This window comes from Leucopleurus acutus, assembly GCF_964270905.1.
Source record: "Leucopleurus acutus genome assembly, chromosome: 11".
NCBI classification, from domain to species: Eukaryota; Metazoa; Chordata; class Mammalia; order Artiodactyla; family Delphinidae; genus Leucopleurus; species Leucopleurus acutus.
Genome location: NC_139152.1, coordinates 95536758 through 95552413, shown reverse-complemented (window position 1 = coordinate 95552413; position 15656 = coordinate 95536758). Strand labels below are relative to the sequence as shown.

General features: G+C 39.5%; 1 protein-coding gene across 4 annotated transcripts in view; it reads right to left on the bottom strand.

The window, feature by feature from the left end:
- TNRC6B (trinucleotide repeat containing adaptor 6B) overlaps positions 1-15656 on the bottom strand; it is a 250895-nt gene that overhangs the window by 63545 nt on the left and 171694 nt on the right. For all 4 annotated transcript variants that reach the window (XM_082849698.1, XM_082849695.1, XM_082849697.1 and 1 more), the window contains one exon: positions 11493-11580. In XM_082849698.1, coding sequence (XP_082705824.1) covers positions 11493-11580 — 88 coding nt within the window. The remainder of the gene's footprint in view (positions 1-11492; positions 11581-15656) is intronic.

Sequence of the window (15656 nt, the reverse complement as noted above, 5' to 3'; positions counted from 1 at the left end):
GACTCAAACACTTGACTTCAAATCTAGAAAGCAAGTTTAAGGGGCCATACTCAGAGGCATCAGAGGTCACGGTAGGAAAGCTGGATTCAAAACCAAGCTATGCCACTTCCTGGCTATGCGATCTCAGTTTTTAATTTACCTTTTGAATGAAGATAATAACAGTATCTCCTTTGCAGAAAAGGATGCTGTAAGGATTAAATCAGATATCCTACACCAATGCTTAATAACTGCTATTATCATCAAAGTTTATAGAAAATAATGTGAAACAGAAATATTCAATAAGATTGAAATATATAAATTTTGAACAAATACAGATTGCTTTGTTGAAAGTATTTCTTTATATAGTAACTAATACATTTCTGGAAGTGACTAACTTCCTTAAAAGGTTGGATATGCTGAATATAATAATGGGTTTTTGGAGAGTTTGGAAATGATGACTAGGAGCCACACGGAAAACTGCTTCTGCTATTAAGAGGGGAAAATAAAGGAGAGCATCTAATTATACATGCCCTATAATATTTAAGCAAAACCACAAAAGGTCATGAATAAGAAAAATATTCCAAAGGAAATGCACCAGAATTCCAATAGGGGTTAAATCACATTATTGAGATCATGGGTTATTTTGACCCCCTTTTCCCAACTGTTAATCTTCCAAAAAATATTTTTATATTAGTTCTCCGACTTCTGTAACAAAAGTATTCCTATAGAAGAGGTTTAATTATTTGTGGCTGGCAATCATACTAAGTTACTGCTTTGGGTGTTCATGAAAACATGGTCATCTTTGGAAGGTCTGTCCTGTGGCTAACCAGCCCCTTCAAAACGGATTCCAGCACACCACTGAGTTAAAACAATCCACTTGGATGACCTCCTGGAGTGTTTCTTACATTCTTGCATTAAAAGACAAGCTAATTCTGCTGTACTGATTCTGTGGTAGGCAGCCTCTTAAAATGAATGTGTTTCCCAGTACTAACTGTTACAGAGCTCAATTCTACCGTATAATTTTTCTATAAGCCCACATATCGAAGAACGAACAGATTTGTATCCACATACCAATTCCTTAAGGCAACTGAAGATTTATACCACTGTAAATACTTCTCACAATGCCATTTGGAAGAACAGTTATACAGGAAGTCAATGCCTTCCCTAGCTGTAAGCAACAAACCCAACTAATGTCAAATGTGTCTTATAATGTGGATTCTGTTAAAAAAAGCTGCCCCCAGACGGTGAAAAGCTGGATGATCAAAACATATGTTCTGCCAACGCTAAACAATGATTCTTTAGCAGCAGGAGACTAACGAATGTATCCTTCTCTGACACCTCTCTCATGAGTGAAATCTAACAGTTTACTCACGGATGGTTCTAGAAAGAGCAAACCGCCATAACCACTGAGCATAAAGGAAAAGAAGCTCGTGCTTAATTTCTATGTAGAAAAAACTTAATTTAGCTAAATAAAAGTCAGTTCTTCAGGAAAATTATCTTGCCAGCATCCATTCTTGACCATTCACTTATTTTTTTACATACATTTATGTATGTATGTATGTAGGTAGGTATGTATGTATTTATGGCTGTGTTGGGTCTTCGTTGCTGCGAGTGGGGGCTAGTCTTCGTTGCGGTGCACGGGCTTTTCACTGCAGTGGCTTCTCTTATTGTGGAGCATGGGCTCTAGGCACACAGGCTTTAGTAGTTGCAGCACACAGGCTCTAGAGTGCAGGCTCAATAGTTGTGGCGCACGGGCTTACTTGCTCCACAGCATGTCGGATCTTCCCAGACCAGGGATCGAACCCATGTCCCCTGCACTGGCAGGCAGATTCTTAACCACTGTGCCACCAGGGAAGTCCCGACCATTCACTTCTTTTTTTCTTTTTTTTTTAAACATCTTTATCAGAGTATAAATGCTTTACAGTGTTGTGCTAGTTTCTGCTGTATAAAAAAGTGAATCAGCTATATGCATACGTATATCCCCATATCCCCTCCCTCTTGCATCTCCCTCCCACCCTCCTTATCCCACCCCTCTAGGTGGTCGCAAAGCACGGAGCTGATCTCCCTGTGCCATGCAGCTGTTTCTCACTAGCTATCTATTTTACATTTGGTACTGTATATGTGTCAATGCTACTCTCTCACTTCGTCCCGGTTTACCTTCCCCCTCCCTGTGTCCTCAAGTCCATTCTCTACGTCTGTGTCTTTATTCCTGTCCTGTCCCTAGGTTCATCAGAACCTTTTTTTTTCTTAAGATTCCATATAATATGTGTTAGCATATGGTATTTGTTTTTCTCCTTCTGACTTACTGCACTCTGTATGACAGACTTTAGGTCCAGCCACCTCACTACAAATAACTCAATTTTGTTTCTTTTTATAGCTGAGTAATATTCCATTGTATATATGTGCCACATCTTCTTTATCCATTCATCTGTCAATGGACACTAAGGTTGCTTCCATGTCCTGGTTACTGTAAACAGTGCTGCAATGAACACTATGGTACATGATTCTTTTTGAATTATGGTTTTCTCAGGGTATATGCCCAGTAGTGGGATTGCTTGGTCATATGGTAGTTCTATTTTTATTTTTTAAGGAACCTCCATACTGTTCTCCATAGTGGCTGTACCAACTTACATTCCCACCAACAGTGCAAGAGGGTTCCTTTTTCTTCACAACCTCTCCAGCATTTATTCTTTGTAGATTTTTAGATGATAGCCATTCTGACCGGTGTGAGGTGATAGCTCATTGCAGTTTTGATTTGCGTTTCTCTAATGATTAGTGATGTTGAGCATCTTTTGATGTGTTTGTTGGCAATCTGTATATCTTCTTTGGAGAAATGTGTATTTAGGTCTTCTGCCCATTTTTGCTTTGGGTTGTTTGTTTTTTTAATATTGAGCTGCATGAGCTACTTGTATATTTTGGAAATTAATCCTTTGTTGGTTGCTTCATTTGCAAATATTTTCTCCCATTCTGAGGGTTGTCTTTTCGTCTTGCTTATGGTTTCCTTTGCTGGGCAAAAGCTTTTAAGTTTCATTAGGTCCCATTTGTTTATTTTTGTTTTTATTTCCATTTCTCTAGGAGGTGGGCCAAAAAGGATCTTGCTGTGATATATGTCACAGAGTGTTCTGCTTATGTTTTCCTCTAAGAGTTTTATACTGTTTGGCCTTATATTTAGGTCTTTAATCCATTTTGAGTTTATTTTTGTGTATGGTGTTAGGGAGTGTTCTAATTTCATTCTTTTACATGTAGCTGTCCAGTTTTCCCAACACCACTTATTGAAGAGGCTGTCTTTTCTACATTGTATATTCTTGCCTCCTTTATCAAAGATAAGGTGACCATAGGCGTATGGGTTTATCTCTGGGCTTTCTGTCCTGTTCCATTGATCTACATTTCTGTTTCTGTGCCAGTACCATACTTTCTTGATTACTGTAGCTGTGCAGTATAGTCTGAAGTCAGGGAGCCTGATTCCTCCAGCTCCATTTTTCTTTCTCAAGATTGCTTTGGCTATTCGCGGTCTTTTGTGTTTCCATACAAATTATGCAATTTTTTGTTCTAGCTCTGTGAAAAAGCTCTTGGTAGTTTGATAGGGATTGCACTGAATCTGCAGATTGCTTTGGGTAGTATAGTCATTTTCACAATGTTGATTCTTCCAATCCAAGAACATAGTATATCTCTCCATCTGTCTGTATCGTCTTTAATTTCTTTCATCAGTGTCTTATAGTTTTCTGCATACAATCTTTTGTCTCCTTAGATAGGTTTATTCCTAGGTATTTTATTCTTTTTGTTGCAATGGTAAATGGGAGTGTTTCCTTAATTTCTCTTTCAGATTTTTCATCATTAGTATATACGAATGCAAGAGATTTCTGTGCATTAATTTTGTATCCTGCTACTCTACCAAATTTATTGATTAGCTCTAGTAGGTTTCTGGTAGCATGTTTAGGATTCTCTATGTATAGTATCATGTCATCTGCAAACAGTGACAGTTTTACTTCTTCTTTTCCGATTTGGATTCCTTTTATTTCTTTTTCTTCTCTGACTGCTGTGGCTAAAACTTCCAAAACTATGTTGAATAACAGTAGTGAAAGTGGGCCACCTTGTCCTGTTCCTGATCTTAGAGGAAATGGTTTCAGTTTTTCACCATTGAGAACGATGCTGCCTGTGGCTTTGTCATATGTGGCCTTTATTCTGTTGACGTAGGTTCCCTCTATGCCTACTTTCTGGAGAGTTTTTTTTTATCATAAATGGATGTTGAATTTTGTCAAAAGCTTTTTCTGCATCTATTGAGATGATCATATGGTTTTTCTCCTTCAATTTGTTAATATGGTGTATCACATTGACTGATTTGCGTATATTGAAGAATCCTTGCATCCCTGGGAGAAATCCCGCTTGATCATGGTGTATGATCCTTTTAATGCGTTGTTGGATTCTGTCTGCTAGTATTTTGTTGAGGATTTTTGCACCTATGTTCATCAGAGATATTGGTCTGTAGTTCTCTTTTTTTGTGACATCTTTGTCTGGTTTTGGTACCAGGGTGATGGTGGTCTCGTAGAATAAGTTTGGGAGTGTTCCTCCCTCTGCTATATTTTGGAAGAGTTTGAGAAGGATAGGTGTTAGTTTTTCTCTAAATGTTTGACAGAACTTGCCTGTGAAGTTATCTGGTCCTGGGCTTTTGTTTGTTGGAAGATTTTTAATCACAGTTTCAATTTCAGTGCTTGTGAATGGTCTGTTTATATTTTCTGTTTCTTCCTGGTTCAGTCTCAGAAGGTTGTGCTTTTCTAAGATTTATCCATTTCTTCCAGGTTGTCCATTTTATTGGCATATAGTTGCTTGTAGTAATCTCTCATTACCCTTTGCATTTCTGCAGTGTCAGCTGTTACTCTTCCGTTTTCATTTCTAATTCTGTTGATTTGAGTCTTTGCCCTTTTTGTCTTGATGAGTCTGGCTAAGGGTTTATTAATTTTGTTTATCTTCTCAAAGAACCAGCTTTTAGTTTTATTGATCTTTGCTACTGTTGCCTTCATTTCTTTTCCACTTATTTCTAGTCTGATCTTTATGATTTCTTTCCTTCTGCTAACTTTGGAGTTTTTTTGTTCTTCTTTCTCTAGTTGCTTTAGGTGTAAGGTTAGGTTGTTTATTTGAAATGTTTGTTTCTTGAGGTAGGATTGTATTACTATAAACTTCCCTTTTAGAATTGCTTTTGCTGCATCCCATAGGTTTTGGTTGTCGTGTTTTCATTGTCATGTGTTTCTAGGTATTTTTTGATTTCCTCTTTGCTTTCTTCAGTGATCTCTTGGTTATTCAGCAGAGTACTGTTTAGCCTTTACATGTTTGTATTTTTTTACAGATTTTTTTCCTGTAATTGATATCTAGTCTCATAGCGTTGTGGTCAGAAAAGGTACTTGATACGATTTCAATTTTCTTAAATTTACCAAGGCTTGATTTGTGACCCAAGATATGATCTATCCATGAACATTCTCATGGAGAATGTTCCATGAGCACTTGAGAAGAAAGTGTATTCTGTTGTTTTTGGACGGAATGTCCTATAAATACCAATTAAGTCCATCTTTCTTAATGTATCATTTAAAGGTTGTGTTTCCTTATTTGTTTTCACTTTGGATGAGCTGTCCACTGGTGAAAGTGGGGTGTTAGAAGTCCCCTACTGTGATTGTTTTACTGTCAGCTTCCCCTTTTATGGCTGTTAGCATTTGCCTTATGTATTGAGGTGCTCCTATGTTGGGAACATAAATATTTACAATTGTTATATCTTCTTCTTGGATTGATCCCTTGATCATTACGTAGTGTCCTTCTTTGTCTCTTATAATAGTCTTTATTTTAAAGTCTATTTTGTCTGATATGAGAATTGCTACTCCAGCTTTCTTTTGATTTCCATTTGCATGGAATATCTTTTTCCATCCCCTCACTTTCAGTCTGTATGTGTCCCTAGGTCTGAAGTGGGTCTCCTGTAGATAGCAATATATACGGGTCTTGTTTCTGTATCCATTTAGCCAGTCTATGTCTTTTGGCTGGAGCATCTAATCCATTTACATTTAAGGTAATTATCGATATGTATGTTCTTATTACCATTTTCTTAATTGTTTTGGGTTTGTTATTGTAGGTCTTTTCCTTCTCCTGTGTTTCCTGCCTAGAGAAGTTCCTTTAGCATTTGTTGTAAAGCTGGTTTGGTGGTGCTGAATTCTCTTAACTTTTGCTTATCTGTAAAGGTTTTAATTTCTCCATCGAATCTGAGTGAGAACCTTGCTGGGTAGAGTAATCTTGGTTGTAGGTTCTTCCCTTCCCTCACTTTAAATATGTCCTGCCACTCCCTCTGGCTTGCAGGGTTTCTGCTGAAAAATCAGCTGTTAACCTTATGGGGATTCCCTTCTATGTTATTTGTTGCTTTTTCTTTGCTGCTTTTAATATTTTTTCTTTTATTTAGTTTGATTAATATGTGTCTCGGCGTGTTTCTCTTTGGGTTTACCCTGTATGGTACTCTCTGTGCTTCCTGGACTTGACTGACTATTTCCTTTCCCATGTTAGGGAAGTTTTTGACTATAATCTCTTCAGATATTTTCTCAGTACCTTTCTTGTTCTCTTCTTCTTCTGGGACCCCTGTAATTCCAATGCTGGTGTGTTTAGTGTTGTCCCAGAGGTCTCTGAGATTGTCCTCAGTTCTTTTCATTCTTTTTTCTTTAATCTGCTCCCTGGCAGTTATTTCCACTATTTTATCTTCCAGGTCACTTATCTGTTCTTCTGCCTCAGTTATTGTGCTATTGATTCCTTCTAGAGTATTTTTAATTTCAGTAATTGTGTTGTTCATCACTGTTTGTTTGCTCTTTAGTTCTCCTTGATCCTTGTTAAATGTTCCTTGTATTTTCTCCATTCTGTTTCTGAGATTTTGGATCATCTTTACTATCATTACTCTAAATTCTTTTTCAGGTAGGTTGCCTATTTCGTCTACATTTGGTCTTGTAGGTTTTTACCTTTCTCCTTCGTCTGTAACATTTTTTTGTCATTTCATTTTTTTTTTTTTTTTTTTTGATGGGTGGTGCTGTATTCCTGTCTTACTGGTTGTTTGGCCTGAGAGGTCCAGCACTGGAGTTTGCAGGCAGTGGGATAGTGCTGCGTCTTGGTGCTGAGATGAGGACCTCTGGGAGGCCTCCCTCCGACTGATATTCCTTGGGGTCTGAGGTTCTCTGTTAATCCACTGGTTTGGACTCGGAGCTCCCACCACAGGAGCTCGGGCCCAACCTCCGACCTGAGAACCAAGATCCCGCAAGCCCGTTGCTGGGGGTTCCTCCCGTCCCCTTAGGTGTCCGTGGTCCCCCACTGGTGCCTGGTAGGTGCCCTAGTTGTGAGGAGATGTGAATTCCACGTCCTCCTAGTATGCCATCTTGACTCCGCCATCCCCATTCACTTATTAAACATTTTTTTTTTTTTTTTTTTTTTTGCGGTACATGGGCCTCTCACTGTTGTGGCCTCTCCCGTTGCGGAGCACAGGCTCCGGACGCGCAGGCTCAGCGGCCATGGCTCACGGGCCCAGCCGCTCCGCGGCATGTGGGATCTTCCTGGACCAGGGCACGAACCCGTGTCCCCTGCATTGGCAGGCAGACTCTCAACCAGTGCGCCACGAGGGAAGCCCAAAAAAACATTTTTTGACACTTTTGCATTGGGCACTGTCCTAGTTACTGGAAATACAAATATGAATAAAGTCTTGAGAAACTTAAGAGCCAGTCTAATGGGGTAGACAGAAAGAGATGATTGTAAAGCAATGGGGTAGGCTGAGAGAAAGATGTGGAAGCACTAGGAAGAGGCACCACAAATGTTTGCTGACTGACTGAATGAATGACCCCATTATAGAACCTCTGGCACATTCTCTACCATTCTTTGCATTATAGCACGTTTGCTGATTGACTGAATGAATGACCCCATTATAGAACCTCTGGCACATTCTCTACCATTCTTTGCATTATAGCACGTTTGCTGACTGACTGAATGAATGACCCCATTATAGAACCTCTGGCACATTCTCTACCATTCTTTGCATTATAGCACGTTTGCTGATTGACTGAATGAATGACCCCATTATAGAACCTCTGGCACATTCTCTACCATTCTTTGCATTATAGCACGTTTGCTGACTGACTGAATGAATGACCCCATTATAGAACCTCTGGCACATTCTCTACCATTCTTTGCATTATAGCACGTTTGCTGATTGACTGAATGAATGACCCCATTATAGAACCTCTGGCACATTCTCTACCATTCTTTGCATTATAGCACGTTTGCTGACTGACTGAATGAATGACCCCATTATAGAACCTCTGGCACATTCTCTACCATTCTTTGCATTATAGCACGTTTTATGCCTCGTAGTTGAGGTGCTGTCTCTACAGTGAGGTCAGAAACCACTAAGACAGTCACATGGTGAGCTTTGTGCTCGCTCCTTAAAAGTGCTAAATCAGAATCTAATTCTGAAATTACACAATGGTTCAGTATGATAAAACAATATCAAAGGCCACGTGTTAAGCCTAGATTCTGTGTCAGCCAATCTAGAACATTTCTGAACAAAAATGAGTGAATTTTTATTGTTCATAATTAACCATTTGAAATTTCATTTATGGTGATTTTCCTCTTTGCTGTAACTTTTAAACCAGTTCTTAATGCAGATGCAAATACACAGGGGAGACTGTCCAGCTGTATATATGAAATTCTCTGCATAAATAATCCCAATTCACTCTCAAATAAATCCACACCATCTTTTATTTTAAATCATTTTTCTTAGTAGGATCCACAACGAAGGTTTACAGATGCACATTTTATTAATCACTTCTAGTATTGACGTTTCAGGTTAAAAAACATTGTTATCTATGTGAAGAATGAGGATGAACTGTACATTGCCTAAAACAATCACTCTATTAGGCATCTTCTTGTAACCAGCCTTTGTTCAAGTTCCCCAGTGGCCAGCTTATAACCACGTATTCCCACAGACTGCAAAATCCAATTTTTGTAACAATTTATTAGATGAAATGTGAATGCCCTAAAGGAAGAAAGCCTTGGGGCTTCCCTGGTGGCGCAGTGGTTGAGAATCTGCCTGCCAATGCAGGGGACACAGGTTCGAGCCCTGGTCCGGGAAGATCCCATGTGCCACAGAGCAAGCCCGTGCACCACAACTACTGAGCCTGGGCTCTAGAGCCCATGAGCCACAACTACTGAGCCCGCGTGCCACAACTATTGAAGCCCGCACGCCTAGAGCCCATGCTCCACAACAAGAGAAGCCACTGCAATGAGAAGCCCACGCACTGCAACAAAGAGCAGCCTCTACTTGCTGCAACCAGAGAAAGCTCACGCGCAGCAAAGAAGACCCAAGGCAGCCATAAATGGAAGGAAAGAAGGAAGGAAGGGAGGGAGGGAGGGAGGGAGGGAGGGAGGGAGGGAGGGAGGAAGGAAGGAAGGAAGCCTACACTGAGGTTCACTATCCCATCACTCCTGTAGGAAGGTCACTGCATGTGGGTACAATGCCCCTGATACACTAGAGCTGGTGGACCCGCACATCACAACCTTGGTGATGTGGAATGTGGCAGTATCCACCAAGTATTAAAAAAAGCCTCTGGGGGCTTCCCTGGTGGCGCAGTGGTTGAGAGTCCGCCTGCCGATGCAGGGGACACGGGTTCGTGCCCCGGTCCGGGAAGATCCCACATGCCGTGGAGCGACTGGGCCCGTGAGCCATGGCCGCTGAGCCTGTGCGTCCGGAGCCTGTGCTCTGCAACGGGAGAGGCCACAACAGTGAGAGGCCCACGTACCGCAAAAAAAAAAAAAAAAAAAAAAAAAAAAAAGTCTCTGGGTCGTCATCTGACATTTTTATTCAGGCTCTTTACTGTCATTTTAGGCAGTTCTAACAAGCTCAGATTAGAAGCAGGTACCCTGACAGCATGAAGATGTGATGGTGAGCACACCACTATTAATAGAACCAGAAACACAATTAAAAGCAGACAAAACCTTAAAGAGCACAGCAGTCTATAACAGCACCAAACAATAATAAATATTCCTTTTAATTAAGTCTTGAAGAAAAGATAAATTACATTTCACATGTTTAATGTGGCAGCGTCATATGCAGTCCAATTCAGAAAATATTTCCCCTGTTTTTTTTTGTGCCTGCACTCCCAAATGATTTCAATAATTCAGAGAACAGAATAATGGGAAACACTCTATCCAACAGTGCTGGGGTAACTTGTAGTGTCCCTTGAGTTCGAATTTCTAGAGTCTGTTTCTAAATCTAGAGTTCCCTCTGAAGCTGGTAACTGTTTCCCCTCCATGAACTTAGCTTCAGTAACCTGGCTCCACAGCAGGGACCCTCAAACCTGCCTCACACTGAGGCCCTGCTTCCCAAGTGCTTCAGGTGGTGGTAACACGAACTAGCGGCAAAGTGATTCTGCCGGGCACTTTGCAAAGGCAGAAATGCAACCGTGCCGAGCCAGAGTCTGCAGTGAAGTGGGGGAAGTTAGCTCAGACAGTGGCCAGGGCAGAGGGGCACGCTCTTCAGCAGAGGGGGCAGGGCGAGCAGGTCTACCCACTCTCTGTTCCCCACAACACTGTCAGGCAAACACTTCAACTAAGACTTGACAGTTGACAGCTGTCAGTCCTATGTCTTTTTTTCTTTTTTATAAATTTACTTATTTATTTATTTTTGGCTGTGTTGGTTCTTTGTTGCTGCGCACGGGCTTTCTCTAGTTGCAGAGGGCGGGGGCTACTCTTCATTGTGGTGAGCGGGCTTCTCATTGCGGTGGCTTCTCTTGTTGCGGACCACGGGTTCTAGGCACGCGGGCTCAGTAGTTGTGCCTTGCAGGCTCTAGAGCGCAGGCTCAGTAGTTGTGGCGCACGGGCTTAGTAACTCTGCGGCATGTGGGATCTTCCTGGACCAGGGCTTGAACCCGTGTCCCCTACATTGGCAGGCTGATTCTCAACCATGGCACCACCAGGGAAGCTCTTTTTTTCTTTTAGCATCTCTTTTTCCCCAAGCAAATGCCTCAAAGCTGTGCAATACTATCTCCCCCAGAGCATGAAGCAAGCCCACCAGATCCTCTCTGAGGGAGATTTCTTTACAGAATTATCAAAAGGTAGACTTATATAAATGACAATGTTGTAGGTGGACCAGAAGGACAAGATCAGGGCAAATGGCAAGCTTTGAAAAGTTATTCTACAAGCTTAAGAAAATGGAGATTAATCATGACACAAATAAGGAAACAGTACAAGCATTTAAGTGTCGGTAACTCTCTTGCTTTTCTCAGTATTGTTTACTGTTGTTTTCAATAAAATCAGCTATAGCATTAATTTAACATCTACTTTATGGTAACAAATGCAGGTCTTTAACTTTCTCCCACTTTCAAATCTTAGAACTCTGAAGTAAATTAATGCCTCAAGTAGCATTATTAAGATTGTCAGGTATCCAAACCAAGGCAGTTACTTATTCTAGATGCTTGGCTACGTAAAGACAGACTTTAATTGGTAAAACCCACCTTCTGAGTGGCTTCTTTTTTCTTTTTATCCTCTTTCTTCCTTTTCTTGTCTTCCATTAACTGTTCTTCCCTTTCTTGCTCCTTCTCTCTGTTAAAGTAATGTCACACAAGGTTAAACATCTCTATCCACAGTCTATTTGTGTAGCAAATTAAATGCTTATAGATGGTAGGCAAGGCAACAAACATTTCATCTCTGACTGAGCAGAGCACAGTATTCTACTTAAGCTAGGAGGATACATAAAACTCACCACATTTAGTTATCCCCTTTATTTTGGTTGTAACCCCTTTTGCAAAACATGACATTAAGTTTGGTTTTAAAGAAACCCATTAAAGAGAGGCTTTATAATATCTTCCTAAACACACACACACACACACACACACACACACACACGAGATTAATGTATTTCCACTCAGCAAAGAACCTGATTTGAATATATGACAACATCCAGTTGGCTTCTGACAATATTCCTCACAAATAATGCAGAACATGACTTCAGTTTTGGTACACAGGTATTAATCATAACTTAGGTGTTTTCCCATGACATCTTCAGAGCGGTGAACATAAAACCCTATGTTCTAAATTCCATATTTTTCTTCTGCATTATTAACACTGTATGTTTTACATGTTTTCTACTTGTGTTTTTAAGGCAGTATTGAAGGTCCTACAAACCCATGTATTCCCTATTGGGTGATTTGACAATTAAGATCATCAGGTTTTGCTCTCCTCAATTAAAATAAAACATTAAAAAAAATCTAGTTGAAGAAACATGCTGAATCCTAAGAAACTAAGATAATGTAACTTATACCTCACATTTGAAAAATAACTGTAAAATGTAATGTTTTTTCTATTATATATTATATTCTTACATATAGTCTAATATTCTAATATATATAGAAAGCTGTCAACTTCTATGTATTGACTGGGAAAAATGCATAAACAACCACTGGTGTAACCTTGTGGTGTAGCCACAAGGCAGGAAACTCCAGACGCCATGCTTATTGAATTTCAGAGCTGGAAGGAGAGTTAGGGATCCAGCTCCCAGTTCCAACCTCTGAGCAGATGCTGCCTGCAGTACTTGTGATTTTAGGTGATCCGACACACCAAGTCCACGGTTGCACAGATATCACCTAGATAAAGCCTAAATTAAATGTCAGAGAAATTAAAGAAAAATGTTGAATGTTTGCAGACGTGACAAAGATCACAAAGATGGTCCTTGAAGGACTCAAGTTTGGGGAGTGAAACTCACTCAACCTACCTAAAAGGAACTGAGGACCCACACTGAGGCACACTCTCATGAATAGGTAAATAATGCTTTATTTATAGAAAACAAGAACTAATAAACAAACAAAAAATAAGTGCTTTACCTATATATCAAGTTTTCAGTGGCTCTTTCTACATTCACAAATACTGCCCTTTCTCCTTCTGTATCTCTGGGCGTTAATATACAAAAGCCTAAAGTCCACGATTCATACTCCAAGGCAACTTCCATGAACACTTCAAAAATAAAATCAAGGAAGAGATTTTATTGTAATTTCCTTAGGTTTAAGGCTGGATTTCTTTGGAGTCAGATTGTGTGCCATCAGCCTAAGTGTGAAGTTCTTGGTGAAAATCCACTTGCAGCCGTGGACTGCTTTAAGAAAATGGACTTACGAAAATTGGCAAGATAGATGTTGACCATCTAAGGTAGGCTGGCCACAGATCCTGTTATATTTGGCTCCTACGGCCTCTCGCTTCCTCTGGCTGCAAATGGAAGAAGATGGGGTTCCTCATGACCCAGTTACTGTAACTTGATTTCCATATTTTAAACTAAAACTGACTACAGAAAAAGAGCAACCACAGCCTGAATATCTCCTGTTTAAATATTCAATGCTCTAAAAAGCATTAAGTTGCAAAACTAAAAGTTTATTTTTTAAATGCAATGTAGAAAAATAAAAAGCAGTCTTTTTTTTTTTTTAGAATTGTGTGATCCCTTTTATGCATTACTATTTCAAAATGTTAAGTGATAAACATTGGAAACAGAAGATAAAGCAGTAAGTCTTTAATGAGACACCTTTTTAAAAAACAACTAAGCTTTTCAAATATTTTTTCCTATAAACAGGTAATTCAGGGAAAGGGACTGAAATTTATGTTCACTACAAGCAGATTTGTTTCCAAAACAAATATTTTTCAAAGCTTTCCAGGAGACAGGCTGTGCTTTCACCCTGATCTTTTACTCCGTGTTGGTAGAATTGAGTCTTCTCTTTAAATTTCACTTCCTTAGGAAGAATTTATTTTCCCAAACCAAGCCTGACTTAAAAACCTACCATTTGCTTAATAATGAATCAGAAAGTGTGGGGTTCACTTTTCTTCTAATTCGGTTGTGCTCTATCTTGGCTGCACGTTAGTACCATTTGGGGAGCTTTAAAACATCTCTATGCTGCATCAGAGCCTAACAGGGGTGAAGAGGGCATCCATGCAGGGAAGGCATCTATGGTGGTGGTGATGGGAGATCCATTACATATGGGGGATTGACCAATAAGTAAATATATTAACGATGATGACAATCAGGTTTCTCACTACTGAAAAAAGGAGTTACCAAATGGAAAAGGAGAAATCTCAAATGAACCCTGTAACGTTGGATCAGAATTAGTTATTGGCATGAACTCATGATTTTTAACACATACAGACTGACATAACAAAAAAAGTAGATGTAACTTTGTGTGCCCATATGTGTATATTTCCTTCATGTATGCAAACACACACGCTTATTGTCTAGCTCTATCACTGAGAGGGCTTGGGAATAAGCAACGTCCAAATACTGTAGGTATGAACACACCTCGAACCCAGATTATGTCTTCTAAATACAATTCTTTACTAAGAGAACCAGAGTTCTTTGGAAAAAGAGCTAATTTGGGGGCTTGAACATGGAACACACAAAATGAGCCTGGAATGCCTATTTGCCAAGAAGCAAGGAAATCTACAAATGATGGGACACGTCAAATGGTCACAAAGGCTTGAAGGGGCTCCTACAAGCTACATCTGGGACAATATGACAATAAAAATAAGTAATGATAGTAACAGATTACAGGCCATTGCATAAAACAGGAAAACATCAGTCTATACAGATAGAAATAAGTAAATGAATACATTGAAAATGACAAGGAATGTAATAGAGTTTTAAAGCATCACACCATAAAAATACTTACTGATTATAAAAGAGAAAATAGTAATTATACAGAGGAGAAGCCTGGCAGACACTACCTTAATCAATAATCTATGTGAATATCAATAATGGGACAAACTGAAATTATGAGTCACCTGATTGGATGCTCTGAGAACACAGCATCACTCCTATGATACGTATAACCTGAATATCATCACGAGGAAACATCAAACAGCCCCAAATTGAGAGACATTTTAGAAAACTACTGGTCTGCAATCTTCAGAAGTTTCAAGGTAATGAACACTAAGGGAAGATTGGGGAAGTGTTCCAAATGGAAGGAGACTAAAGAGATACAACCACCAATTGCAAAGTGTGATCCTTTTGCTATAAAGGCCATTACTGGGGCCAGTGTTAAACCTTGAAAAGGAGCTAAAGATTAAATGGTAGTAATGTATCAGTGTTAATTTTTTTTTGATGGTTTTATTGTGCATATATAGGAGACTGTTCGTGTTTTTTAGAAATACACTAGTATTCTAATTATTGGGGAAAGGATGCACGTGATGGGACATTGGGTCAGCAATTTTTTTTTTTAATTATTAAGGGAAAAAAGTGTTGTGTTTTTTTCCCCAAAATCATAGTTGTAACTTTTCAGTTAAGTTCAAGGTTGTTTCCCAAAACAAAACACCAAAAAACAAACATCAGTTAAACCACTGCCCAGGCAGTACTCCAGATCAATTACATAGGAATCAATGGGGTTTTTTCCCCACAGCCCCCACCCCCAAGTGGTTCTAACATGTAGTTGGAGTTGAGAACAACTACTCTAAATTCCTGTGCTAAGCCTACACTTTAAAACTTCAAAAATCAAACCTCCCATACAACAATCAAATACAAATGGCAGGGACTAGGTGGGTCTCAGTTAACCTTCAAATGCTTCTAGATCTAGAAGCAGGAGAAATCATTGATACTTTCCCCCATCTCTAAATACACAACCAGATACAAGCGTAAACACTGTAATCGAGAA